Source organism: Biomphalaria glabrata, chromosome 13 (assembly GCF_947242115.1).
Source record: "Biomphalaria glabrata chromosome 13, xgBioGlab47.1, whole genome shotgun sequence".
NCBI classification, from domain to species: domain Eukaryota; kingdom Metazoa; phylum Mollusca; class Gastropoda; family Planorbidae; genus Biomphalaria; species Biomphalaria glabrata.
Window position 1 is genome coordinate 29,986,941 of NC_074723.1, and position 27,896 is coordinate 30,014,836.

The following is a 27,896-nucleotide window of genomic DNA, read 5'->3' on the forward strand; positions in this document are numbered from 1 at the left end:
TTCATTGTTTTCCTTGAAGAGGTGAAGGACGCTCGCAGTTGAAAGGCAAGGTCGTTTCATACCTTAACCGGCCGGCTGGTAGATCAAGATAGAACCTACTTTCCTAGTTCTACATCTAGTGCACGTAAGTTAATGAATAAAACTACATAGACTGTAGATCTATATATTTTTATTTAAACATCCGTAGAATAGTCTAATCTAGGGGTAACGAATCATTAGTGTTAGTCAAGCTAGTGTCATTGTGACGTTTGTCCAAAGAAATATCTTTTAATCTTAAATAATATTTCAAATTTGAGTCCCCTGCAAGGCAGCAGGGGACCATCGATAGTCAAGTGTCTTTAGTTTGTCAGCAGGTTACTTTGGGTCAAAATAATTACTATATGACCACATCATAAAAATTATATTTTAGCCTAGATAAAGACCTAACTGACCTAACTTTGCTTAATATAGAAAGATCTACAATTCTAGTCTCTTCTAGAGTAGATCTAGAATATCTAGATATCTACATTAACTACATAAAACATCCTTGTAATCAGAATCAGAACAAAATGTATGGTTTTTAATTTTAATTAATGATTACTTACTATATTATTATTACTAGATCTAGATCTATGTGTCAGTATGACTATGAAGTGTATGATTAATAATACATTTATTTATGTTTTAATGTTATTGTATCACCAATCATGTTAGTGTAGACCAGTGATGCCCAACCTCATTTGACCTGCGGGCCATTTTAATCTCCAGCACTCGTGTTGCGGGCCACATCAACGAAAATGTATATAGACGATAGGAAATTGACCTGAATTTGAAGTTATTTGGTTAGAAACCCTTGGATCTATATTAAGTACTTACATTAATGAATTGTATATTTGAAGCTTATTTTTTTTTCGCTTTACAACCGACTCATTTTCTTGTCTCTTTTTAGTAAATATTCCTATCGAAGTACACTCTGTAGGCATAGTTAATCTATCTTTTATTCGCGGCCGTTTATACGCTTTTCTTTTTTAAACAGTCACACTTTCTTTACAAATCAAATATGTCAGCTGATTATTTTGTTCCACAAAAAGTAAAGAATCGTTCACCTTTTCTGATAGATTCTACATTAAGAGCCCCATTTAATAAGCATACAAATATTAAAGGTCATAGTACCAATTAACTAAAGAAAAAATTGATAAAGATACATTTGTCAACCTTTTTTTTTTCTTTTTGAATGGGGGATTTTCTACACATTGTGTCAACATTTTGGTGGGCCGGATGGAACCACGTCTGGCCCAGTGGGCCGTATTTGGGGCATCACTGGTGTAGACTATCACCAATCATGTTAGTGTATCACCAATCATGGGTGTAGCAAATTGCAATTGTGAACATGAATTGCATCACTAGCCTACTGTTCAGAGTGAGTGAAAGCTTGGTATGTTTTTTTTTTTTTATAACATTTTTTTTTCTTATGCCGTAGATCTAAATATAAATTACTGTTAAATGTTCTATTTGACTTTTAAAAAGTCATAGGCAATTAAACACTCAACTTGAATAAGGGTAAGTTGTTTGTTTTACATGTTTCTTGTGTTCCTTTAGAATTGAAGATTATTACATCCTAGTTCAAAGTCTGTGGCCAGGTTTAACCAACCCAGTACCATCATGATGTTAGTCCAGAGTGCGTACCACAGCAGCAGCCATCCTGTAGTTATTTAATTAATTTGAGCAATCCATGCTTTAAGAGAAATTCTGAGATAAGATTTTAATTATTAAGCTTAGGTCAGCTGGATTAAGTTAGTAGATCGTTTCTGTGAAATTAAAATACCAATTTAGTGATACTATAAATACTTTTCAAAATATATTATAATCTTCAAATATATATTTCTTATTAAATGCCTACAATATGTAAAAGTGAACAGGCATGAGAGAGCTTAGCACTGGAGTGTCGCAAGGGTGGTTCTGTCACCAGTATTGTATACCATCTACACAAATGACATTTAGAGACAATCAGCTGATACTCCCATCATAAAATTTGCTGACTCAGCAATCATCAGCCTTATTGCAGGTGATGAAAATCTGTATCATTCTACAATTAACACTTTTTAACAATGATGGTGTAATCACAACTTTCTAATTTTAAATGTTCAGAAAACTAAAATGATTTTTTTGGAAACATAAAGGCAAAAAATAAAACCTTATACAAAAATTCACAAACGACTCAAGCTAAGAAAATTATAAAAATTGACACAATAATTAAACTTTTTATACTGCAGCCATCTGCAGTCTAATTAACATTGCCTTCTCCTGCTGGTATGGTAATACTTCACTGGCACAAAGATATAGACTAATTTTTAAAAAAACATCGTTTATCACTCAATCACAGCTACTATCTCTTGAAGAACTTTTTCATGAAAGATGCCTTTCCAAAACACTCATGATTCTTAAAGACAAGCTGCACCCATTAAACCACTGTTACATCAGATCTGGACAAAGTGGTTGTCTCCTTTCCATTAAGACTAAAACAGAAAGATTTAAAAACTCCTTTATCCAACTTTTGGTCAGAATGTTACGAGGTCATCTGTTGCCATCGATAATTACATAGAAGTTTTATTCAAAAAGCGCTGGCTGTGAGTGTGTATGTGTTTCGTGTGTGAATGTTGTTTGTATTTGCATTGTTATTGTTATAGCAGTTATGTTGAGGTCTTCAATTGTATTCAAATTGAATTTCCATTTGTATTATCAATAAAAATTATCTTCACATTTCCAGAAAGTTGTGGAATTTTTTTTTCCATAGGAAATCAATCAGATCATCAACCATGGTTATTAAAGCAATCCTTGCCAGGCAAATCTTTGACAGCCGCGGTAACCCTACCGTAGAGGTTGATCTTACCACAGATAAAGGTAGACAATTTCATTTCAAGACATTTAGTAAATAATTAGTTTTAAATTTATAATCATAAAGATAAAAAAAAATTTTTTGAAATTATAGTTATTACTTAACATTTTAATCCTTTTTGACTTAAGTAATTCTGCCTATTGGTTGTAATTCTCAGTGTGAGATATTTATTTACAAGTTTTATTTTTACTCCAATTACTTAAGTATCTGCACTTATCTTGACGAATATTTATGGTATGCTTCTAGAGCTGAATAATTTATTCTAGCATATATTTTCATACACACTTTTATAACTTTATGAACTGATTGTGGAGTTTCTACACATTCATGAGAAAAAAAATAATTTAATATTATATATAAAGCTATAGATATGTAATATCTGTATTTTTTTTTGTCCAGGCCTGTTTCGTGCTGCTGTCCCCAGTGGAGCATCTACAGGTATCCATGAGGCTGTTGAGCTTAGAGATGAAGCTAAAGAATACATGGGCAAAGGTATTACCGTAGTTACATGCATATAGCCTGTGTGTTATGCTCGTTTTTACAAACGTGTGGCAGCTGTGGGGGGGTTTATAAAATTTATTTTACTCATAAGCATAGCATAACAGAAACTATGGACATACTGGTGGGTCTTTTTACCTCCTGTAGATCGCTGTGTGTTTATGAAATGTACATTGGAAAACATTATTAACTGCTCATTATAAACTTCAAGAAAAATAAAAGTACCCATGATAGTACTTATTGAATTAAATTGTTTTGTAATTTGTGCAGGGTAAACGCATAAATGTGGTATGAAAGTATGGTAGCATAAAAAATTTTTTTGTGACCAAAGTTGTAGTACTGTTGTTTTTTTTTCCTTAACATTATCATTGAGCATTATTTTGATAGCCAGCATTGAATCCCTTAGGTTCATATGTGAATAAATGATAAACAGTAGCATGTTTGTTTCAAGCAAGTAAAACCTTAAACAAAACTGAATGATTTCATTATAGTTTAATTTAATACTCTAATTAACTAAATTAGTACCTTTCCATATATTTAAATAACTCAAAGAAAAGAGCTTTGCATATTTTAAATTGTGGATTATTAATTAGAATTTTGTTTTGTTGTATTCATTAATATTAACGAATTAAGCATTTTAGTTAACACTTAAGTTTAATGGTACTTAAGTAAGGGCACTATGACTTTTCCCCTTGTATGTAAAATGTAATCTAAATCATCAGTATTGTGACCTCTTTCATAACTGGTTTATTGTTTTTATACCTGGCAATACATGAACTTGTTTACTAGTTGGTAAAAGAAAACAGTAGCTTCAAATTTTTAAAGAATCCTTTACAAATATTTGACTTCAGGTGTTCTTAAAGCTGTGAAGAATGTCAACACAGAAATTGCAGCAGCCCTTCTCAAAGCTGTAAGTTTTTTTGTGTACTATTAATACAATTTTAATCGGAAGTGAGAAAAGGTATGATCTTTTAATATCTTTTATTGTATTATTATTATTATTTGATTTTAGCAACCTGATCTGAAAGACCAACGTGCTGTGGATAACATGCTTATTGCACTAGACAACACTGAAAACAAAGGTATGAAAATTCAACTCATCTTATATATATATATATATATATATATATATATATATATAAAACTTTCTTAAGGAGATGCAAAGAGAAATAAAATCTGCCATATATGTAACTATTCATGTAAAAGGGTTTAATTACTCTTTTTGTGGGCATCACTTCATTGCTACTTAACAGTGGTGTCATCTATTAAACCCTATAACCCCCCCCCTCCCACCCCTGCAGTTTTGAAGTGAACTTCATTATTTTTGTGTGTTCAACCAAACGCTCTCAAACTATTTAAATCAGTTAGAGTACCTTTTTTTTTCCTTTTAAGGGACAATAATGCTTTATCTAAGTTACCACTGCATTCCGCTTTCTTTCATCTTTGCATACAATTAAAAAGATGTTCTGTTTATCACCATTGGTTGAGAAGACATTCCTTTTCCTACCCTTCCCCCCCCTTTTTTTTTCGCCTATTCTTGTAGCTGGATGTAGTTTTAAAAAGTGATATTTAATAGGAAAACTTTTAAAATTATTATATACCATTTTGGCTACTTTAGGCAGACTGGGAGCCAACGCCATTCTTGGAGTGTCCATGGCAGTCTGCAGAGCCGCAGCGGCAGAAAAGGGTGTCCCTCTGTACCGCCACATTGCCGACCTAGCTGGCACAAAGCAGCTGTTTCTACCATGCCCAGCTTTCAATGTCATCAATGGAGGCAGCCATGCTGGCAACAAGCTAGCCATGCAGGAGTTTATGTTGCTGCCCACTGGTCAGTTCACTTTGTTTTCATATGTAAATTTGTTAAATTTAAGTGATTAATTGTGACTAAGAGGGTCTTATCTTCTGGCTTTTGATTCATCAATGTATAAATATATTTGTATATATTTATAATATGAATATCTTATTGTACATGTATACACTTTTTCATGATATATATGTGTTAAAAAATATTTTAAAACTTTTTTTATGTAGGGCTTGGTTAACATTTTCTCAATTAAAAAAAACAACTTCCAAGGCCTAACATTATTTTAAAATATATGAAGTTTGTTCTAGTTGAACTTTTATTTCACTAGCACAAATTTCTTGATGAGTATACTAGTTATATTATCGAGTATTGTAGCCACAAAGATCCTCATAAAAAATATTATAAGCAGTATTTATGATTGATTTCTTTATGTTCTTCAAGCATTAGTTCAAAGAATTCTTTTAATGAGATTTTTACTTTAATTTGATGTGTTGCATTATTGATGCAGAGAAATATCACTAACTATGAAATTCATTCTAATCATTTAATATTTTCAGGGGCCAGCTCTTTCTCTGAGGCCATGAGGATGGGGTCAGAGGTTTACCACAACTTGAAGGCAGTCATTAAGAAGAAGTATGGTCAAGATGGTAAGCCTTATGTTTCTGATAGGATTAGTTTTTAAAAAAATAATTTAGAAATCGCACATTGTTCTGTGATGGATAGACTTGATCTAGAATGAAATAAGTTTATTTAACTACTAAGCATGGCTCAGGGCTTACCATTAAATAGATGTAAGAAATATCAAGAATATTTCTTTTTATACTGTTTTATAAAAAAGTCATTTTTGTAATGTTATAATTGTGTGCAGCTAATTATCAAAAGACTGATGCCTTGTAGCTATATATATATATTAGATATCATTATCATCTCTGCTGTTTCTTTCTACAGCCTGCAATGTTGGTGATGAAGGTGGCTTTGCTCCTAATATTCAGGACAATGCTGAAGGTAAGACACATTTATGTCATATGTTAGGAATACTTTTTTGTAACCAGTTTACCATAGTCTTCTTAACAGTAATAGCTAAAGAATATCATTTCATTTGCACTAGTTCTAGAATCATGTCTGTCTTGCAGGTCTGGAACTGTTAAAGGAAGCTATTGAGAAAGCTGGTTACACAGGAAAAGTGGAAATTGGTATGGATGTTGCAGCATCAGAATTCTACAAAGAGGGCAAATATGACCTGGACTTCAAAAACAAGGATTCCGATTCATCAAAATGGGTAAATAAATCTTTTAACATAATTCTTCTGCTCACTAAGTTTTAGCTCATTTTTACTTTTTTTGGACAATCAGTAGACTTGTAGTATGATATAAACCTAGTTCTTGCTCTTTTAAACCGTGCATCCAAGTTCATGCCTGTACATTCCCATCATTCCTTTACCTAACTTACTTCTTTTTCCTGTTCATGTTTTAAAGCATCATTTGACATGGCTCTACCACCTGTGTTTGTATTCTTTTAACCATTGTCTGGAAATCCTCATTATGGCCATGTTGACCTTTAGCTGTTGTTTTTGTAATTTTTGATGTTTTTATGAAATCTAATAGCAGTAAAAAAAAAATAAAAAAAAAAATGTTGTCTGTGTAGTGTTTTCTGGGCTTAAATTTTAGCTTCATTCTTATTTAATAAAAATTGTACTATGTTTGCATTTAGTGTTTTCTTATAAATAAATTTTATATATGTAGCTCACATCTGATCAACTGGCTGAGGTGTACAAAAATTTTGTCAAAAATTACCCAGTGGTCAGCATTGAAGATCCCTTTGACCAGGATGATTGGACAGCCTGGGCCAAACTGACCAGTGAAATTGGAGTACAGATTGTCGGGTAAGTTTTGGGTTACTGGACATCCAACTTTTGTTTTCTAGGAGTTCCGGAAACATTCTTTGTACCAAAAATTAATCATCTCAAGAGTGCACTATGTTAAGTAGCAGTACTTGGAGACTTGGTTTAAATGGCCCCCTTGTCTAGGGTCAACTGTTAACATGACATATGGCTAGTAAAATGAACATTAATAAATATGTACTTAAGAGCTGTACTAAAAATACAGAATTTAAAATCCCAAACTCTTGGTAACAGCAAGAGATGTTCTGCACTTTAATATGATGAAGTTTTGTTTTTTGTTTCAATAAATGAATGTGTCATTTTGGTCTTATTTATCACCCTGAGTTAAGAAGAAATTCCTTATTGAAATAAAAGATGTATTTTAGACACACTGCTTTTTTATTTTCCCAGTGATGATTTGTTGGTAACAAACCCCAAGAGAGTACAGAAAGGTATTGAACAGAAAGCCTGCAATGCCTTGCTGCTTAAAGTCAACCAAATTGGTACAGTGACTGAATCCATAGATGCGTAAGTTTTTTTGTATTTATCTCTGCTGCCATTAACAAAAAATGTGTTTCATCTGTCAATAATACTAATGTCTGTATTAATGTATTTCATCTGTCAATAATACTAATGTCTGTAGTAATGTATTTCATCTGTCACTAATGTCTGTAGTAATGTATTTCATATGTCACTGTCTGTAGTAATGTATTTCATCTGTCAGTGCCACTTGGAGCACAGCTATTGCTGTTTGTTGGTTTAAGATTTAAGTCTCTTTCAATCACTTCCTGTTAGAATCTTTATGAAGAAAACTGAGGCAAATATTAATCAATATTTTGCTGTAAATTTTAAAATGCTCATAATATGTGTTCATGTTCATTAACATTTTTAATCTTTTCACTACGAGCCTTCAAAAAGTCAGCCAAGTAATATTTAAGATAAGCAAGTCTGCATTAACTTTTGACTTATGAATTTTTTTATTCTAATGAAAAGTAGTTTGTAAGTTAGAACTGATAATATAATGATTGATTTTGATTGGCAGTTGCAAGATGTCTCAGACAGCTGGATGGGGTGTGATGGTCTCTCACAGGAGTGGTGAGACTGAAGATACTTTCATTGCTGATCTAGTTGTTGGCTTGGCCACCGGTCAGGTAAATACATTTTTTGCCATCTTTTCCTAAATGTGCTTTCTTTGTAGTGGCAATAGACCTCATTCACCAATCGTAAACAAACATTCAGCCGCGTGATTCTATATATCTTTTATACAAATTATGTAATCCATAGTGGCTGTCACGTGATACATATTTTTCATTGTTTTATCAATAATATTATGACGTGGATAAATGTGTTTATTTACGATTGGTGAATGAGGTCCATTAAGCATAACAAAAATAAGGTCAGCCAGGTTAAAAACCAGTGACACCTGATAAAACAACTCCACCTAGCAGTAATGTAATAAGCAAACTAACCTCTTGACCATAGACATAGCTCACTTAGTACTGTGTTACTCCTAGGCAGAGTTGCCATGTCAGGGGTCACTGGTTCATGCTCTGGTCGACGCGTCCCTTATTATAGTTATATTTAATCCACTATTCCTTCAAAACTGCACTCTATACCAAGAGGCCCGTACAAGACATGGGCCCCAAAACACCCTAATGGAAAGAAAACTATTTGGAGGGCTCCTGATTTGGAAACCACTGCACAGTTCATCTCATTTATTGGTCTAGTCATCTGAACGCTCCAACATAAAAATGAGAATGAGGAAGAATAATAATAATCCACTATCTTCTCTCATTAAAAATGTGGTCCCTAAATCTGCTTTTATATATGTATGCATCATTCTTTGTAGAGGCAGCAAGGTTATTAAGCTCATATTAATATTTGGTGACACCCCCCCCCCCCCCCCCTTTGCATGAGGAATCAAGTTCTTTTGAATAGAATGCAGGCACCCAATCCTCCCGATTGAAACAGTGGAAGGATGCTAACAATATAAGATTTTTTTGTAGTTGAAAGCTTTTGAAATAGTCTCTGGAGTTCATTCATATATAGCTAAAAGTTGTCATATTTTTTGTTCTATTCTTTTATAATGTTGCATGCACATTTCACAATTATAGTTATGAGTATTTTATTTGTTAAATGTAATGTAAAGTAATCATTGCGTCTCCATTGTTCAGATCAAGACTGGCGCCCCCTGTAGATCAGAGAGGCTTGCTAAATACAACCAGCTGTTGAGAATTGAAGAGGAGCTGGGCTCCCAGGCCAAATTTGCTGGAAAGAACTTCAAGAACCCCAAGTAAATGTTTTCCAGGATGTTTTCACCAAATGAGAAATGTGTTTTTTTTTATCTGACATTTGCACTATTGATTCTTTATTTCCTGTTATAGTTTGAAGATCTTAAAAGAACTGTTGCCATTCTGTCTTACATTTTTTTTTACAAAGATGATTATAGTCATGATTATTTTTGTATTATTTTACACTCTAATTTATAATCAATGTAATGATGTATGTAGCTAGTGCTACAGGACATTGTGTTTCCCTTTACTCAAGTGTCAGTTTAGTTTAGAAAATCCTGAATGATTGTTAGACTTAGTCAATGTTGATATTTTTTTTTTGTCATTCTCTATCAAGTTTGACCAGTAAAGAGAACATTTTTTTTTTTCAGAATGGTACATTATCACTGTATGTCAGTTTTATTTTTTTTTAACTTTAGATTTGTTTCCCCTTAAATGAGCCAATTCATTGAAATCTTGATATTGCTTAATATTTACTTTTCCCCCATCCCCTGATGGTTTTTGTTTTGGACTAAGAGACAGTATCATCAATGTGTTATATGATGTCCAAGTAGAGCTGTGACTTTGTCATCTTTACCCACTGAGAACTGTGGTCAACATTATTTATGTCCAGCCAGGAATAAAATGATTTTTATTGTATAGTCAAGTCAACATCTAAGTTTGTGTTTTGATTAACAGCAAGAAAGTTTGAATGACTGTTGTGTATGAAGTTGGTCAGAATAAGAGAAATACTCTATTGTCAGGATAGTTTCTTGCTTGGCTAATACCTGAACATCTAGTACATGTAAAAAATATAATTAAATATATTTGTGATGCTTGCATCCTTCCATGGTAGTTGAAAGTAAGATAAGTATCCAGATTTAAAAACCAAATACAATTTAATTGGCACACTAAAATTACAAGACATTTCACGATGGTCTGAATGATGTTAAAATAAATTTAAAATTTAACAAGAAAAAACAAAAAAAAAGAATACTTTGAAAAAACAACACCCAAAGCTTGGTATATTAAGTGTAATTGTATCAGTTTGGATCAGTCATGTAATTGTATGTATCATTGATCTAGACTTATAAATCTCCCTATATCTGTCAAGTACAATTTCTTTCCCGTGTTCAAGATACCAAACAAAAATAATTAAAAATGGTTTAAGCAATCATTGTAATCTATCTATGATTATTATAATATTTTTATTACTTAAGTATCTAAAATTAAAGTGTTTTTTTTTGTTCATTGCAATGGTAAAGGGACAATGATAAGGCAATAATTAATTAATAATAAATAAAATCAGAAATAACTCTTTATTTAGTTTATTGTTATGGATTTAAAATAAAAATACAGGGTATATGGATTTATTTGACTAACAATGTAAATAAAACAAAGTGATCACATCCTCATAAATTTCACTTGAACTACACATGATCAATAATTTATCTCAATGCCCTAAAAACAGTCAACAAGTCTATTACATGCATGTATGTATTAAGAGTTTGATTTTTTTTTTAGTATTTACAGAGAGGTGAAGAAAAATACTTAACATTGTGGGAAAAAAAAATACATAAGATCAGTAGACTCAGAATAAAAAAAAGTAATATCTTTTAAAAGATGCTCATTAATATTACACTGTCATAGGTGGAAATCTAAACATTCAGACTGTATTTTCTTTCAAGCAAAATTCTCACTAAAAATAGTGAATCTTAAACAGTTTAATGTAGGCCAAGTTGTACCACATTGCCAGCTGTCTCCATAGTCGGCTGGCTCAGCAAAACAAATGTAGACTTAATGAAGTAAATGATATGACTATGCCAGTCAAAGCTGACAAGTCTCTAAAGTTAATACAATACTTCCAGCTCATCTATGCTCATTATAAAAGCTTTAAATACAACACAGCATAAATCAAACCCCTATTATATCATCTCTCTACCTCTCATTGAAGGTAAAAATGTTTTACATGTTTGGGATGTTCTTTCAGAGTTGGAGATAAAGTACTTCCTAGTCCAAACCTTCCGCAGGACAAGGGGGAGATGGCAGGGTATGAACCCAGGACCATTTAGGCAACTGCACTACAGTCCTGCACACAGCCATCCTGCTAATACTATAAGCCTAACTCAACATTGAAAACTTAACTTTGTGAACAGCTCACTTTTTACAATGACATTGTAAATTTTGCATCAGCCTTTACCTAGATTAGCTAGTTCCTGATTAGGGAACTTATCAAAAAAGTTTTTTTTTTTTAGCCTTTTGTATTTTGGGGATTTTTCACCTATATCTCCTCATTCAAATTTAGAAGTGGTCAGTTAGAAAGGATGGCTGCCTAATCATGTAGTATGCACTGCTGTTTTCACTATGGTCGCAGGTTTGAACCCCTCTGCCATCCTGCAGGAGGTTTGGGCTAAGAGATATAATGTTCATTTCCAAATGAATGTCAGAAAACTCTTTAAGTCAAGCCATAATATGTGGCTAATGAATTTTTGAAGGGTTAAGTAATTACTTTGACATGCAAGCTTCTTGGCACACAGGCTAGTAGTTGACCATTGAAACAGGTGACTATGTCAATTTGTTTTTTCATCCACAAGAACACTTATAAAATTAAAATTAAATATAGTTATTTAAAATCATTTTTTTAAAATCTAAAAACTGACACTGTCAAATGAACATTTTCAGATTTGGCAAAAGGAAAAGCAAATTATTTCTGTGCTGCTGAGCAAGTCATTTTCATCATTATTGTCTGAATGTTATATTAATGTTAGTAGAAAATTACTCAAGGTATGTACACAATAAAATCTGGCAGCCAGCACAATGACCGAATTTCTTATATCTTTGCACTCAATGAAAATTCATATGTATAATTAGTGTATTATAATTTAAGTAGTGCATAAGTAAACAAAAAATGATATCTTACAATAATTATACACAATCTTAGAATTCCCATTTTTTCACAAAACAAAGCCGTTGGATTTCATTTTAAACAAATAAGCTGAATATTTATACCAATCAGGGTCCATAACATGCCTGTAACTATTTAGTTGACATTAGTTAATAAAAAAAATATACAGTAACAAGGTGTGAACATTTAATTACACTAGGCAAAGAGTATCAACATTATCATAATACAGTGTATTTCCTCCATAACAGTTAAATGGATGACTAGAAGTTTAACATAAATATCAATATGATGATTAGAATCAATATCAATTTATATGGCACATAATTAATATTTACACTTATTTAGAAAAAAATGATATTGATCAGGTTTATCAAATAATTTAAAATAAAATGTCTGCTGTTTGAAGTACCATACCCTTTTTTTTTCATTTAGAGGTAGAATAGCAAATTATGAGTTTATTCTACCCATTGTTTTAGCATTAAATTAAATTGCATTTTTTTTCACATGTTACTGCTATTTTTTTGGAGGGGGGGGGAGTGAGAAAACCTTGGAAACAGCCATAAAAACAGAAATACCAAAGAGTGAGTGAATGATTTGAGAGCTAAGTAATAGAATGCAAATATATCTACAAACCAATGCACTGGCTGCTAAAAAAAAGCCTTCATAACTTGCCAAACATAAAGTAAATTGAGACAAGTAAATGGAACCATTTCAAAAATCAAAACTGTAAGGATTGAACTAACCACTCAAGTTGTCATAACTACTTGGTCAATCAGGCCTGTCTCTTACAAGAGGGACTAGCGATTAACAGACAAGTTTTATCTTATCTTATGAAATACAGACGATACTTAAAAAAAAGAAGATGATTACATGCTTGCATGTTCCTAGGTCAATCTAGTCATGCATGTTAATCAATGACTTAAATTCCGCCTAGTCATTGGTTTTCCTGGCTGATTCAGGCAACCCATTCCATGCTCTAATAGCCCTTGGGAAGAAGGGGCATTACATATGTACTAATTTGTCCTAGCAAATGGAAAAAGGAATGTTTTCTATGTCATCTTATTGTTTCCAATGGCTGCTATAGTCCCAGTTCTATAACTGACAAGACATCATAATTACTTTAACTATTTTAACTGCTTATTAAAGATTATTAGTTTTACATTATTCACAAAAATAAAATGCTACCAAATAGTACAAAAGAAATGAAAGAAAAAAATACATTAATGTTTGTCAAATGTTTGTCATGTTTTGGATGATCCTTTAAAGTTAAAGATATCTACTTTCTAGTCCAAACTTCCTGCAGGATGACAGGGAATGGCAGATGGCATGGTATAAACCTGGGACTTTCAAGGCGACCATCTATGTACTAAAAAATAACTTTTTGAAAGACATACATTGTACAGAGTTAAACATTTTAAAAAATATAAACAACAAATAATCATAGCATTATTATTGAAATTGAAATCTATTTATATAACACCTTTCCACTTTTCTTTCAATTTCATTCAGGAATGATGTACCAACTTTTGACCAACTGTGTAGAAAAATCTGGCAATGTCATCTTTGAGTTAATCAAACATTTTTGACTAAATGCCCTTTGCAACTGAAAAAAAAAAGACATTTTACAGCTTACAATTGATATAGTTAAAAAAAAAGAAGACATTTTTCTTAAAATGTTACTGCATTAAAATTTTTTTTTTAAGAATATGAAACATTAATCAGGATTATTGATAACATTTAGCAATCAAAACTAATCTTTGCTATGTACTACATTATTGAATTAAATTATCTAAGAATAATTATCCCACTGTTAGCTGGTAGTTATGATGCAATATTAGATTATCTAAGAGAATTAATCTTTGTAGCATCTGTCAGTGATTGTCAAGTACCCATTTCAATATCCAAGATGATCCTAGCAATGGAATTGAGATGCAACAGAAAGATCCAAGCTATCACATACAAAGACAGCATCACAAATGAAGAGATTAGAAACAGGATAAATTCAAATACAGCAATCGGACCCGAGGATTATCTGCAAACTACTGTCAAAAATGCAAACTTAAAATCTACAGCCATATCATCAACGCTCGCAAAGACCTTCCTTTAGGGAAACTATCAGGAAAAAGAAGAAGAGACAGACAGAGAAAAGGATGATAAGGCAACTTAAAGAATGGACAGGCCTGCAATTGGGAAAAAATTCTATCCAAGGCAAGAGACAGAGAGGAATGGAGAAAGATGGTGACAGATCTCGTGTGGTGCCCCAGCAGTTCAACAGACTAAGGGATAGGTGGAGATGAAATATCTGAGTGGCTACTGTTAGAAATTAAAATAAAACAGTTATCCTGTCTAGGTAGTACACTTGGATACACTGTTGTGAAGGATTCTAGGTCCAACCATTACTTTGTATTTGACAGAAATCTAATGATGACAATCTCCAACCCTGCTGTCAACCAAATCAAAACAAATGTGATAAAGTTTGACAGTGACCAAACAAACACATCACAAATTGAACAAGTTTCCCATATTGAAGAAATAGAATAGAACCTTCTTGTAAAAATTAATAAATAATTGTAAAATACTCTTCTTCTTTAGCACAAACTTTCATTTTTGATGAGTTAAATTAGATTTTTTACATTTAAATGTGCAGTAATTTGAAATAATAATTATTCCAATAGCAAACATGTTACTTTAATTACAGAAAAAAAAAAAGAATCTGCTAACAATATGTGAATGATATCAAATGATCATTTTTGTTGGCTGCCTGCTAAGAGAATTGTGAGCATAAAATTAAGAAACAAAAAAAAAAAGAAAGGAGTAAAAAAAACCAAGAAAACATTGTTCGTAAAACACTTAAATAAATAAGATTTAAACATATGAAAGAGTGAGAGCCTGTATCAGACGTCTTCATACTATCTTCTCTGTCTATAATAAGCTTCTGATTAGTTTTATATTCAAAGCACTTACAATTATTTCTAAACTATGACTTCGAGAGCCTTTGACTTAATTCAACTTAAAATAAGGGAAGAGATGACAGTTGGAAAAATTATTTTTTTTTAATGATATAGATTTAAAAATTACAATAGGAAACAGGTTTGCTTGGACAATTTTCAAATACTTTAAATAAGCAGCTTAAAGATAAAGAGTTAACCAATTAGAAAGTGCTATTTAACATGAACAAACTTCTTAGTAGCTACCAAACAAGCCATACTAAATTCAAACTGAAATGATTGAACCAACCACCAAAGTTATCATAACTACTTCACCTTTGTTAGCACTTGTCTTTTAGATAATATCTGTGGCATCTTTTCTCTTTGCAACTTCTTGTGTGACTAAAGAGGCCAGTCCTTGATACACAGCTGAGGTCACAGGTTGGGCATATGTAATCGCCAGGTACAGTTGCATTTTCACCCTTCTTTCTGCTGCTGTTGTGTATGGCTTCTGCAATCCGAGACCCTTCATGCTCTCTCTCCATGTGGATCAATCTAGTGCCACTTTTTCCCAGCTGCTAGTATTGATTTTGAAGAGCTTCATGTCACATTTGTATACATCTGTATAACGTAAAATTGGGTGACCAGCGGCTCTCTTGCCTTCTATTAGATCGCCATACAGAATGTCTAGTGGAAGTCGGCCTAATGGCATTCTATGAACGTGACCAAGGCAGCCAAGGTGTCTGCTGCTGATAACAGAGCGTATGTCCTAGCACCCTGCTCTTCGTAGCACTTCCTCATTGGTTATGATATTTTGCCAACTTATTTTAAAGATCCTCCTTAGGCATCGGAGGTGGAAGACATTCAGATTTTTTTCCTGCCATCAGTAGGTTGACCATGTTTCACTTCCGTATAGCAAAGTGCTCTTTAGATAATAAGGGACGACCAATCAAAAGATAGGAAGTTACCTATCTTTCCACCAGTTTTCTGTCATCTTATTCTTTCAAAAGTTCCAGTTCTTTACCTGACCAAGATGTCATAATGACTTTACCACTTTTAAGTTGTACTTCCAAGTTTGTAACAAATGAGTTACCTCTGTTATGACACGATTAGGGATTTGGTGAGAAAAGTTATTTGTTTCATAAAAACTTTAAAGGTTTGACTTAGCCGCAAGTGATGCAACTTTCATTAACAGGACTAGGATTTAAAGTGCAATTAAAGTAAACACAAAATACTCTTGGCAGCTTTAGAGTGATGTCAGCTATGGTTTCTGAAATAGATATATTACTTAGTGACATTCGATGGTTCCCTTCATTATGTATTAAACTTCTTGTTCAACATCGTTCATCAGAGTTGAGTACTTTAATATTGTTGGCCTTTTGCCTCTGTTATTTGATTTGGTTATGGGAGTGTTACCTCTGTTTAGACTTATCTGCACAAGACATAGTGAGGAAGCACATAACATGTCAGAGATGGTGATGCAGAAATATTTAACTACTCAGCCAAATAAAGAAACAGCTTTTCAAAATTAAGTTCTCTCTTTTGCTGTCTATGCATGTCTTCAAAAGTTGCAGGAGCTTTTCTTTTGGTCTCCAATGGCTTTTGTAAGAGATCTAATAAGAAGTTCATATGAATGCAGGCATGAAAGTGTAGAGGTGCTGCCTAGTGTTTGAAAGCTGCGCTGGGAAGGGCACCTGACCGAAATGAGGGATGACCGCATGCCAAAGGCAATCTTTTTTGGTTGAGATTAAAGGAAAACACTGCAACAGAGGTGCCACTCAGAAACAATTATAAGATTAGCTCAGCTGCCAGCTTGTATTAACTGATGTAGAAGAAAGCACTTAACAGAAAATGGCTTCCAAAAGAGAAATCTGTCACATATTTAGAGCAACAAAAAATGTTATCAAGCATTTACCTGTAGAATAATGTTTTTAATTTCATCAGCTGCTTTGGATTTAATTATAAGCTCTGTTAATTCTTCTATAAAAGGGCTTCCTCTGATTTCATCTCTATATGCTCTATAGCCTAAGAAATAAAAAAACCATTTTTTTAAATAAATGGAACTGTTAGAAATAAATTGATGAATTGTCAAATGCAACTAAATTCAGACAAAACTATTCCATCCATGGAAAACTTATACCATCTCAAAAAGTTTACAACCAAAAAAGACTTTTTAATAAACAAAGCTTATCAAAGGGGAAGAACTGCCAGATCTCTCATTTTACTATATAAAACACAATTAATATTGAATAATTAATTGTTTAATTTTTTTTTATTGATTCAAGTAGGCCTATTGTCATTGAATCTGAACAATTGGTTAATTTTTTTTATTGATTCAAGTATTGTCATCGAATCTGAATAATTGTGCGAATTTCAACTTATCCAAGAATGGTCAGTAGGAGACCATGGACAGACAGAGTGAGTTGATATTATTGGCTTAGTAAAAATTTCCAAAATCTTTTGTTGAGTAAATTCACATAGATTTTGTTTCACAATGAAAGAGTACCCACAGGAAGGTGTGACTACTTAGACTGTTCACAAATTCTACCATTAAATTTTAGAAAACATAAATGATGACAAATATAGACAAATATATTGCGGAGGACACACACAGAAATCAGCATTGATAATACAAAATGAGAAAAACTCATTCCTAACTCAAGCTAAGAAAAATTGTATTAATTATGAACATTGAAAAAAATGCGACATTAAAATTATCTATTGTATACAACAATAATTATCAAAGTGCCATGTAGTCAACACAGCGAACAGACACTTCAACTTTTCCCATAAAATTGAAAGAAAACAGTTTGAGAAGACTCAGAATCCTCCAATAGATATTGTAGAGTTGACCCTAAACCTGTCACTCTATTCCTGAAGGACACACCCCTCTTTTCTTGCAATTAGTCTAGCTTTAATTAAGTTCAATATTTTAGTTATCACTTGAGCTCTTACTGTCTCATTGAATTTTGAAGGATTTATAATTTGATCAAGAATACTGTTTAGGTCAAATCGTAATGACATTAAGAATTTGATTGATGAGAAAAATATTGTTCCAACATTATTTGTTAAGTATATTAACCCACTCCTATCGCAGTATGGTGCATTTTTTACAGTACAGTCCTGCTATCAGCTTGCATTGTTAAGCTAGCAACAGTTTTTTAGACTTTCCTATAAGAAGAGCTCATTATGTCTCGCTTATAATGAGAACGAGAGCATGGTGACTCTTTTTAGTGAAAACTGACGATGTGTATCACTTTTTAAAAATTATATTATATATATTTTATTTTATTTTTAAAGAATTTTTCAAACAAACCGGCTAGTTGCCCCAGTAGATAAGCCTCCACACAGGAAAATGAATTTTTTTTTAACCTTTTTTTATATTCTTTTTTTTTTATATTTTTATTATTTTTAAATGTTACTTTTTTAGATTTTTTTTTTATTTAGAGCTAACCCTCTTTACTTAGGGTAAGTTAAGGATTTTTCAAACTGAAAAGAAGGAGCTAATGGGAGTAATTCATAGATATTATTTCTATAATGATCAGTGGTTACCCAAAGATATTTTGTTTCAGACAAAAAAAAAAATCAGTCATTACCTGTAGAAGATGAGTGAAGAAAACACATGTCAGCTGTGTCAGCCCGAGGTGCAACATATGGAACTTGTATAGGCATGTCCTCCTGTACCTCACTGCCAGGAATGTCTGGTTTCATGTTTTCACCATTACAAGTTTGATACTCAACTTCAGCAGGATTTTCATCCTCTAAAGATTAAAAAATTGAGATTCATTAACAAACAATTTAAATCTTAAGTCCGTAATTTTTTTTTTTTCAAACACATTGTATTGTGTTAAAGCTTTTATTTTTTCCCTCCATCTAATTGATGACAGGATGAGAACATTCTATAAAGGAGAAGAAGAGAATATAACTTGCTAGTTAAATTAAGTTCTTAAGAAAAATCAATATTCAATGGACTGGAAATTAAAAACTGGCAATCTTACATTTTTCTCAAAGTACATGATAGAAATCAGAGATCATCTGTAATTGAAGGATTTCTAAGCACCTAAATGTATGGCGGCTATAAATTTAGAATAAAATGCAGAATTAAAGTGATTCCTGTGGGAGGTTGGGACTACGAAGTAAATTACCTCTGAGGGAAGATCTGAAACATGTAAAACATTTTACAAAGAAGTTACAATACAACTATACACCAATAAAAAAAAAATATGGGCTAGTTATACTCAAATACATTGCCTCTCATATGAAGATCAACCTAAATCACTAACAGCATGTACAACAATGATCATTGACTAGAAAAAGCCTATTGCACAAACTGGAGGAGAAAAAGAGGATCTTTGTCAACATGATTTGTTAAGATTTATATTAGTATCCTAGTCATCCATGACATAGAGTTGAAGCTAGGTGCTGAAGCTAGCTTCAGTGGGTATGAGCAATTAAGCTGTGAACGTAAACATAGAGTTGAAACTGAAGCTTCTATATGTAATGTGTTTATGTTGTCCTCTTGTCATTATGAGAGATATACGATTAGATAGAGCCATCGTTTGTCTAATACATGCCTAACGGCTGTCTGTGTCGGCTCTATTAAAGTTGTTAGTGAACGGATGTTGCGAGGTGGGGGGAGGGGCTAGCTAGGGCTTGTGACCTTTGACCACTGGGGTGGTAATTTGCATATGGGCGAAAAGACTCTTGATCAGAAGAATGTTTTTTTGGACATTCCGATGGTCTAGAGGTTAAGTTCACTTAGTGCGTAATCGCTAGGCGGTGGTGTCGAATCCAGAGTCACAGGTTCCAGCCTCGATCGGCGCATTCCTTTATTCCTTCAGTCATAGAATGACTATGGTTCATCTCAGAGCACACTTCCTCATGTGACATAGCTCTAGACCGCAACAGATGGAGAGAGACAGTGACCTAGAAAGCTATGGACAGTGAAAGTACATGGGTCTCAGATCAGGAAGAAAAACGTACAATCCGAAAAACGGCCAGCTCCTATACCACAGAAGCAAAAGTCCTCTTAACTTGCGCTATCTGTGGACAGGAGTGTCTCTCCTAAATAGGGCTCCACAGCCACATGAGGAAGTGTGCTCTGAGATGAACCATAGTTGTTCTACCACTGAAGGAGGCCAATGAATATATATATATCCACATCTCTCATTTATTAGGATTTATTCCCCTTATTTCAAAATCAAACAAAATAATTAATTACCAACAATTAATTAACTAATTGTTTCAGTTTTTTTCATTGATTCATGTCGAGTTTAATGAATAATTGTCCAAGGTTTTAACTTTATCAGAGAATGTGAAAAAGTTTAAAAGACTTTCTAGCTTTTTACCAGACAGTCAGAGTGAGTTGATATAAGCTTTGTAAAAAATGATAAATTCATAAGGGCAGAAATGGGCATATGCAGTCAACAAAAATCTTTATGAAATGTAGCACATTTACTAAACACCACTATTTGGTGACTGTGAAGCTTACCACTCTGCTCCTGAACCAAAGGTCTTGAGTTTGAGCCTCTGTGAACCACAGATATATGGTATCTAAGTCTATGTAAGAATGCTGGATTTTTGTTTTTATTGTGAGTGTCCTTGCATATATACCCACCTCTAATGACTTTTTTAGTAAGGAAAGAAAGGGTTCTATCGACAGGACACACACATTTCAGTTTACTGGACACATATGTCATTTTACTCTTTACTATCAAATAAATAATAAGATATAAAAAAAAAGACTTGCATTTGTCTGTTTTTCATTCTCAGTATTCCGAGGGTTGCTTTTTATTTTCTAGTAACTTTAAATATAAGTATAAATAGATGAAAGTGAAAGCTCATAATATGTTTTAAAACAAAAATTTACCTCCTCTGCAAGCCTGAATAATAAACAGCTTGGGTTTCTCTTTCATTAAAGGACAGTTCCTTGAGTTGAAGATTTGAGCCAGCTCTGCCTTGGTGATGTAGGTGTTCCTACTTGGTATCTTATCTTTATCTATCAATCCATCTATGCCAAAGTAGCATTCATTTGTTGAGCCATGTGTCAGTATAACCACTGATAGAGCCGAGACATTTTGAAGATTTCGATCTTTAGAAAACTTAGTACATTCTTGTTTCATTTGCTGTAAAAAAAAATGTCCATAACAAAAGGTTTAAGCAATATATTGCAATGAAAATCTCATCTTATCAGTGATTTATTTTTTTCCCTAATGTCACCCTAAGTAGAGTATAAAGGTCCTGCGATGAGATAAGTGATAAATAAACATAGCATGTAACGTATAATAGCAGCACTAGTGTACAATAGTTTTGTGGCAAATATATTTCATAAATATGAAACATATCGGAAAATACGAAAAATAAATAATCTTTCAAATTAATTGTATTTTTGGTTTTCATGCTTTGAATTTTTTGTCTAGGGATGTCTAAGAGGAGAAAAAGAAAGTTTCTGTCATCCTTACCTGTCTAAGCATCAGGTTATAAATTTACCAGATTTAAAAAGCAAAGCTTATACAAAATTTATTTGTATCAATTAGTTAGAATTAGTCATGCAATAAAATTTGTAATAGATCTAGACTAACAACAATAAATCTGTACGATTAATAATATTTTTACCAATTGTTTTTGTTTGGCGCTATTTCATGCTTTTAGCTTCCTTAATACCCTATGATACTATCACTTGTCTGGACCGATAGGGAAAATATGGGAGGGGAAGGGGGGGGGGGGACAAAGGGATTCTTCTTCTTCATTCTTATTTTTATGTTGGAGCGTTAAGATGACAAGACCAATATATGAGATGAACTGCACAGATGTTGATCTTGTACGGATAGCTTATAATAGGCATTATCAAGAAAGGGATATCTGAGTGGATTTTACAGTAATTGGCTTTTAAAAGCATTTACAAAAAAACAAAAGAGAACAACCTGAATTCGATTTCATGGCTCAAGCCTCCTTTGACCGACATGCTAACCACTCTGCTAATTACGTACTTATGACTAGTGAAGATGGTATAGTTATATATTGTTTCAATTTAGAGCAGCAACCTATAAAGGGGACTAATTTAGCTTAGACTGCCACTTCAGTCAAGTACAATTTCTTTCCCTTGTTTGAGATACCAAAACAAAGCAAAAAAATTACCATAGTTAATTAACTAATTATTATTATTTTTTTTTAAATAGATTCTATTGTTGTCAGGTAAAAGAAATAACTGTGCAAAATTCAAAATAACAGCTTGATCTGAGATTGGGTGTTGGAGAAATAAGGTGTCCAAACTTTTTACCAGACTGACAGATAGGCAGAGTGAGTTGATATAAGTTTTGTTAAAAGTCCAGCACAAAACTTTAAGCAGGTGCATTTTAAATAAGATGAGCAGATATGTAGAAAGCAAAAGAGGCTTTAATAACAGACAGAAACAAGCAAATACAAAAAAAATACTTCTTTGAAAAACAAAGCTTTTGTTAAGTGTATCAATTAGTTTGGATCAGTCATGTAGGCTAATTGAATTTGTAATAAGCCTCAGATGACAATCTATAAAGGGGACTAATTCAGCTTATATTTTTACCACCACTTCGTCAGTCCAAGTATTATTTTTCCCTTTGAAAGGGGACTAATTCAGCTTATACAACTACTTCAGTCAAGTACTATTTCTTTCCCTTGTTTGAGATACCAAACAAAATAATTTTTACCAATAGTTAATTAACTAATTGGTTAATTTTTTAAAGTTGATTCTTGTATTGTCAGGTAAAAGAAATAATTGTTCGAAATTTTAAGCTTGATCGGAGATTGGGTGTTGGAGAAATAACATGTACAGACTTTTGGCCAGACAGACAGACAGAGTGAGTTGATATAAGCTTTGTAAAAATAAAAGACATTTTAATAATATACTATAAAAAATTAAAATTTCATTATAAAAAAAAATAACATGGGTTATTAATAGTTTATTTGATATCACTCCAGGATGGCTGCCTGGTCGTGCGGTTTGCGCGCTGGACTGTCGTTCAGATTTATCGATAGTCCCGGGTTCAAACCTTGCCCGCTCCCATCCCCAGTCGTCCTGCGGGAGGTTTGGACTAGGAAGTAAACTATCTTCAACTCTGAAGGAACATCCGAAACATGTAAAACATTTTACAAACAAACATAATTAGCTTAAAAAATCATTTCAAATAATTACCATAGCTGACAAATTCTTTACTGTAAAAGTGCTAAATTTCAGTTTTTCAAACATCCTAGACAAGTGCCTAACATCCTCTTCACTGCCAACTCTCTCAGAAAATGTTATGAAATTAACATTGTTGATGATCAAAGCCATTCCTCTTGGCTGGGTGTCCATTGAATAAGTCTAGTGATAAAAAGAGACATATAAAGAAAAAAATAAAATGACATGAAATCCTTAAGTAAAGATCCACTTTGATACTTTACTTCCAACGGGTGAAGTCACATACCCATGCACATTTGGGTTAACTCAAGCTCAGCCGTGGAATTTCATCTTCCCCAAAAAGATCTTAAGATAAGACTTTATTATTAGAAAGCCAACTGCTTAACCACTAAACTCACTTTCCCCAGGGCTATGAGAACCTATTAAGCAATGTGTGCATTGCATGCAGGAAGTGTGAATTTGGGGGTAGCCAAAACATTATTTCATTATTACTTCAATAAAAAAAATATATATATATTAATAGTATGGCTTTATTGTACAGCGTTACATTCATATGATACATTAACGGATGTAAGCTGAGACATTATGAAAGACAGAAGCTGAGGGAAGCGTGGTCGAGAGGCTAAGTATGCTTGAACTTGGCTACCTAGGAAAGGGGCTGGAGGTTCGACACCCGACTCTAGTAGAGTTGTGTTTACTGAGCGCCTAAAAATACCCCTCCCCCCACTGGTCCACAAATGAGATTGGACCATAGCGCTCTGAGCATGCTATAAGCATGAAAGTAGTGCTATATAAAAGCCTTAGGCCTATATATATATGGAGACTAATGGTATTGGTACTAAACTAAGGAATTTTAAAAAGACAAATTAATGTACATTTTTCAACAGGTGTGTCTTGAAGGGTCTTCTTAAATAGGAAAGATACTTGTGGTTTATCTGAGCTCAATGGGTAGTGAGTTCCATACCTTTGTTCCATGTACTGAAAAGGTTCACTATAAGATGAGTAGAGTCCAGGGATGTATGGAGTGATCAGTTCACTAAGGTTCCAGGACACATGGACTCCCCTAGTTCACTTGTGCACTATGTTAGTTTCAATACTAATTTAATTGTATTCATCTAAGCAAGAAATAAACTATCCCTTTCTTCTTAAACATCAATGTTATAACTCAATTAGATAGTTTCTTACATACCTCTTCATCATTAGATGCTGAAAAACGAAATATACAATAAATTTAGTTTACAAGAGATTGAAAATAATTGTATATATGATTTATAAGCATTGCAAGATAAAGTTTATTTTCATCAAATCATCAATAATTGGGGCCAATTCAACTTCTAGCACTTCTCAAGCGCTACAAAGACTGTGTAAAGAGAAATAAGAAGTTGGAAGAACAGACAAATGTGCTAAAGTCTGTGAATAGTGCCTGAAAGTCTAGACATGAGCGACTGTTATGGAAGAATTATTGCTGAGTGGAGTACAGGAAAGCAAGTGATACAGCATTGATGAAAGAAAAACTTTATTAGTGTTGCAGTGTGTGGAATCTGTTCCTGAAGTGAGAGTTGTAAGGTAATTGTGAAGGTGCTTGAGATATGAACATGTGTTTTTGAAAATATTCAAGAACTGTTTAACCCAGAGGAGTGGGGGGGGGGGGGCAAGAGGGCTTGACTCCCTGGGCACTACCCTCGGGGGGGGGGGGGGGGGGACCTTTATATGTTCATAGTAAAAGGGGGAGCGGAGCCAATAAAATACCTTGCCCCCCGGGCACACATTTTGCTTACTATGCCTCTGGTTCAGCCTGCAAACTACTGTTTTTTGTTTTTTTTTGTCATCTCATTTTGTCATTATAGTACATTGTATATCATTCTCAGTCTGTAACTAAACATCCTCATCCACCTTGAGTTGTTTTCCTTGAGTTTGTTTATCCTTGTTTTACAATAATATGTCATAGGCTTTTTCTTTTTTATCACAGTGGTTCAAAACTGTCCAGTAAAATTTTTTTGAAATTATAAAATGACATAAAATGAATGTATACAATATTCTTACCCATCATTTTCTGCACCCGTGGCCTTGCATTTATGGGTGGTATCCCAGACTCAAGTACAGGTTGCTGTGTTTCTGGGATGGGTCTTAACGTGTCTTGGTAACACTGAATGGGTACCTAATGAAATGTGATAAATCATACTCAGAACAGCAAAAGAACGACTTCACAAGAACAATGGCATAGCCAATCAAAACAGCTGACATTCCAGCACAAAAAGGGGAATGGCTTTTCTTATACCCTTTCTGTCCTGGGCAATCCTTTCAGAGTTAACATCAAGATCAGGTAGAAAACAGTTGTTAGAAGAGATGATTAGGCCAATAGAGGGAGTAAAACAGAACTCCCATTGGGGTGCCCAAGGACTGAGTCTATTGCACAAATAGGGATGGAAGAAAACCTCAACAAACATTCACAATCCATGCACCAATCCTAAAGACACCAGGTTCATGGGAGACACCAGCATGGCTGATGTCGTACAGAGATGGAATATGGGGAATTTCCCCAGTGTGTTCTTAATTTTTCGGCCATGCATCTGACCTGATCATCTAGGGATATGAGCCATCAGTAAAAGAGATTGACTTCTGCTTGGATCTTTACCAGACAGAACAGTTGTTCAGTCAGGTTGATGGAGGCAAGCTTCCATGGGCTTAGAATTCCAAGAGTCTACAACTTATCTCTGAGGACAATTACAAAGAAGAAATAATTCTCTTAGACAAGGGCCTCTGTTTTGAACATGTGTTGTTTCTAGTGTATGTTCTGCAGTTCCTGGTTGTTGTTTTCATGAAAGCAACGTTTTAATTTGTTTTTAATTTAAAAGGCTATATATCAATGTAACCAAAAAAGACTCAATTAAAAAACAAAATAACCAAGCCATATTTTCATTATTTTGTTTCATAGCAAAATCCTATCTTTTTTACTAATCACATCAAAAAGTTAATGATAGATGTATTCAGCTGGGTCAGGGTTGAGTTGTTCAGAATTGTCACAAACAAAAATATGGAAACCCAACACTCAAAACAACCCATTTCAATAATTTCTTCAATACCTATAAAATCTCTGTAACTTCAACATATAAATCTTTGTTAAGCAATTCAACACAACAAATAAGTGAATGTATTTGTAAGATAAAAGAAAAATATGTGAACATATAGAAGTAATGCTCACCCTACAAACTGTAGACCAGATTTGGCCTGCAATGCCCCTCAAAATTTCTGCTCACAGGGTATAATGAAGCTGACTTGCTGGATTTGCCACATTGGATATATTTTAGACCAAATTAACAGTTTTTTAAAAGAAATAAACTGTAGTTTAAAGCATAGTAATAGCCAGCTAGTACTTAGGTAAAAGTGATAATTAATTACATTGTTTTACCTGTGTGTCCAGTGCAGTTGGCAAATGAGGCAATTCGTTCCCTGACAATTCTTGGTATTTTTTTCTAATTTCTCTAGCTCTGTTTGGGTAATCAGCATTAATGGCATCAACAAATCTGATAAAATCTTCTTTAGATAGAAGCTTAGCACTATTACAAATATTGACCATTGTGTCATAAGATCCCTTGCCTTTAGCCTAGGGAAAGGATATACAAAGTTAACATTAACAACAATAAGTAAGAAAATCCTTTTTTTAAAAAAACAAAGCTTATCTATACCTTTAAAAATGCAGAAGTTTTTTCCCTTATTTAATATCAAACAAAAAACAAATACCAATAATTAATTGACAAATTGGTTAATGTTTTTATTGATTCATATTTTGTTAGGTTCATTAAAAAATTGTTTAAAAGTTACAACTTGATCCAGGAATGGGTGTTGGAGAAATAACATATTCAATTATCTAAGGCGACAGAGCCCTACATATGTAGCCATATATGTGAATACTGAAGGTTAATTTCCCTTGTTGGTATCAAACAAAATAATTAATTACCAGTAGTTAATTGACTAATTATTTAATTATTTTTATTGATTACATCTTGTCTATGCCAATGAATAGTTGTGCAAAATTTAAATTTCATCCAATAATGGGTGTGGGAGAAATAATGTGTACAAACTTTTTACCAGACAGACAGAGTGAGTTCATATAAGCTTTGTAAAAAGAAAAAAATATGCTATCAATCAGGTCCATAAAATTTCTTGATTTAGCCTGTAGATTTTATTTGTTAATTTAAAGTATAAGATTAGACAAGATAAAGATTAGATAAACTGACTTCAAAGTATGTTAAGTGGAAACTAGTGGACAAGAGTAATCACAAAGTCACATGTCATATGCTAATCTAAGCTAAAAACTATCTGATGAAATAAATAGACACATTTACTCACGTTTCAAAGATTTTCAGAAATAAGTAAAATAGCTATTTCAGATAGTGCAATCTACAGGGCAGATGATGTAACGGTCATCTGTTTCTGTGGTAGGATAGTTAAAGAGGGTATCACAACGACCAACTTCCTTTACTTTCCCTAACTAAAGTTTGAGATGGGCAGTCTCATAGGTATCCTAAAAATCCTAAAATTCTAAATTCTAGTCTTCACTGACATTCCACCTTGAGACCTTT

At 33.2% G+C, this 27,896-nt stretch overlaps 2 protein-coding genes across 4 annotated transcripts in view; one reads left to right on the top strand and one right to left on the bottom strand.

Annotated features, from left to right (window-relative positions):
- On the top strand, positions 1–9,998 carry LOC106054005 (enolase-like). Its single transcript, XM_013209706.2, has 13 exons — positions 1–124; positions 2,774–2,880; positions 3,275–3,367; positions 4,225–4,283; positions 4,386–4,455; positions 4,992–5,201; positions 5,735–5,824; positions 6,126–6,182; positions 6,311–6,456; positions 6,920–7,059; positions 7,468–7,584; positions 8,099–8,207; positions 9,231–9,998. Exons 2-13 carry the CDS (start codon positions 2,796–2,798, stop codon positions 9,351–9,353), a joined length of 1,299 nt encoding a protein of 432 aa, XP_013065160.1. The 5' UTR covers positions 1–124; positions 2,774–2,795; the 3' UTR covers positions 9,354–9,998.
- Positions 9,745–27,896, bottom strand: part of LOC106054001 (caspase-14-like) — a 23,415-nt gene continuing 5,263 nt past the window's right edge. For all 3 annotated transcript variants that reach the window (XM_056008620.1, XM_056008618.1, XM_056008619.1), the window contains exons 3-10: positions 26,723–26,917; positions 25,357–25,471; positions 24,503–24,519; positions 23,329–23,496; positions 21,028–21,283; positions 18,755–18,919; positions 17,074–17,183; positions 9,745–13,834 (exon numbers count right to left, since the gene is read on the bottom strand). In XM_056008620.1, the coding sequence (XP_055864595.1) occupies positions 13,733–13,834; positions 17,074–17,183; positions 18,755–18,919; positions 21,028–21,283; positions 23,329–23,496; positions 24,503–24,519; positions 25,357–25,471; positions 26,723–26,917 (1,128 nt within the window). In that variant the 3' untranslated portion in view covers positions 9,745–13,732. The remainder of the gene's footprint in view (positions 13,835–17,073; positions 17,184–18,754; positions 18,920–21,027; positions 21,284–23,328; positions 23,497–24,502; positions 24,520–25,356; positions 25,472–26,722; positions 26,918–27,896) is intronic.

Bases quoted from the DNA above. Each gene is read 5' to 3' on its own strand.
- LOC106054005 (XM_013209706.2), top strand. From the start codon at position 2,796: ATGGTTATTAAAGCAATCCTTGCCAGGCAAATCTTTGACAGCCGCGGT. The intron at 2,881-3,274 runs GTAGACAATTTC...TTTTTTGTCCAG, and splicing joins TGATCTTACCACAGATAAAG to GCCTGTTTCGTGCTGCTGTC. The intron at 4,456-4,991 runs GTATGAAAATTC...TGGCTACTTTAG, and splicing joins AGACAACACTGAAAACAAAG to GCAGACTGGGAGCCAACGCC.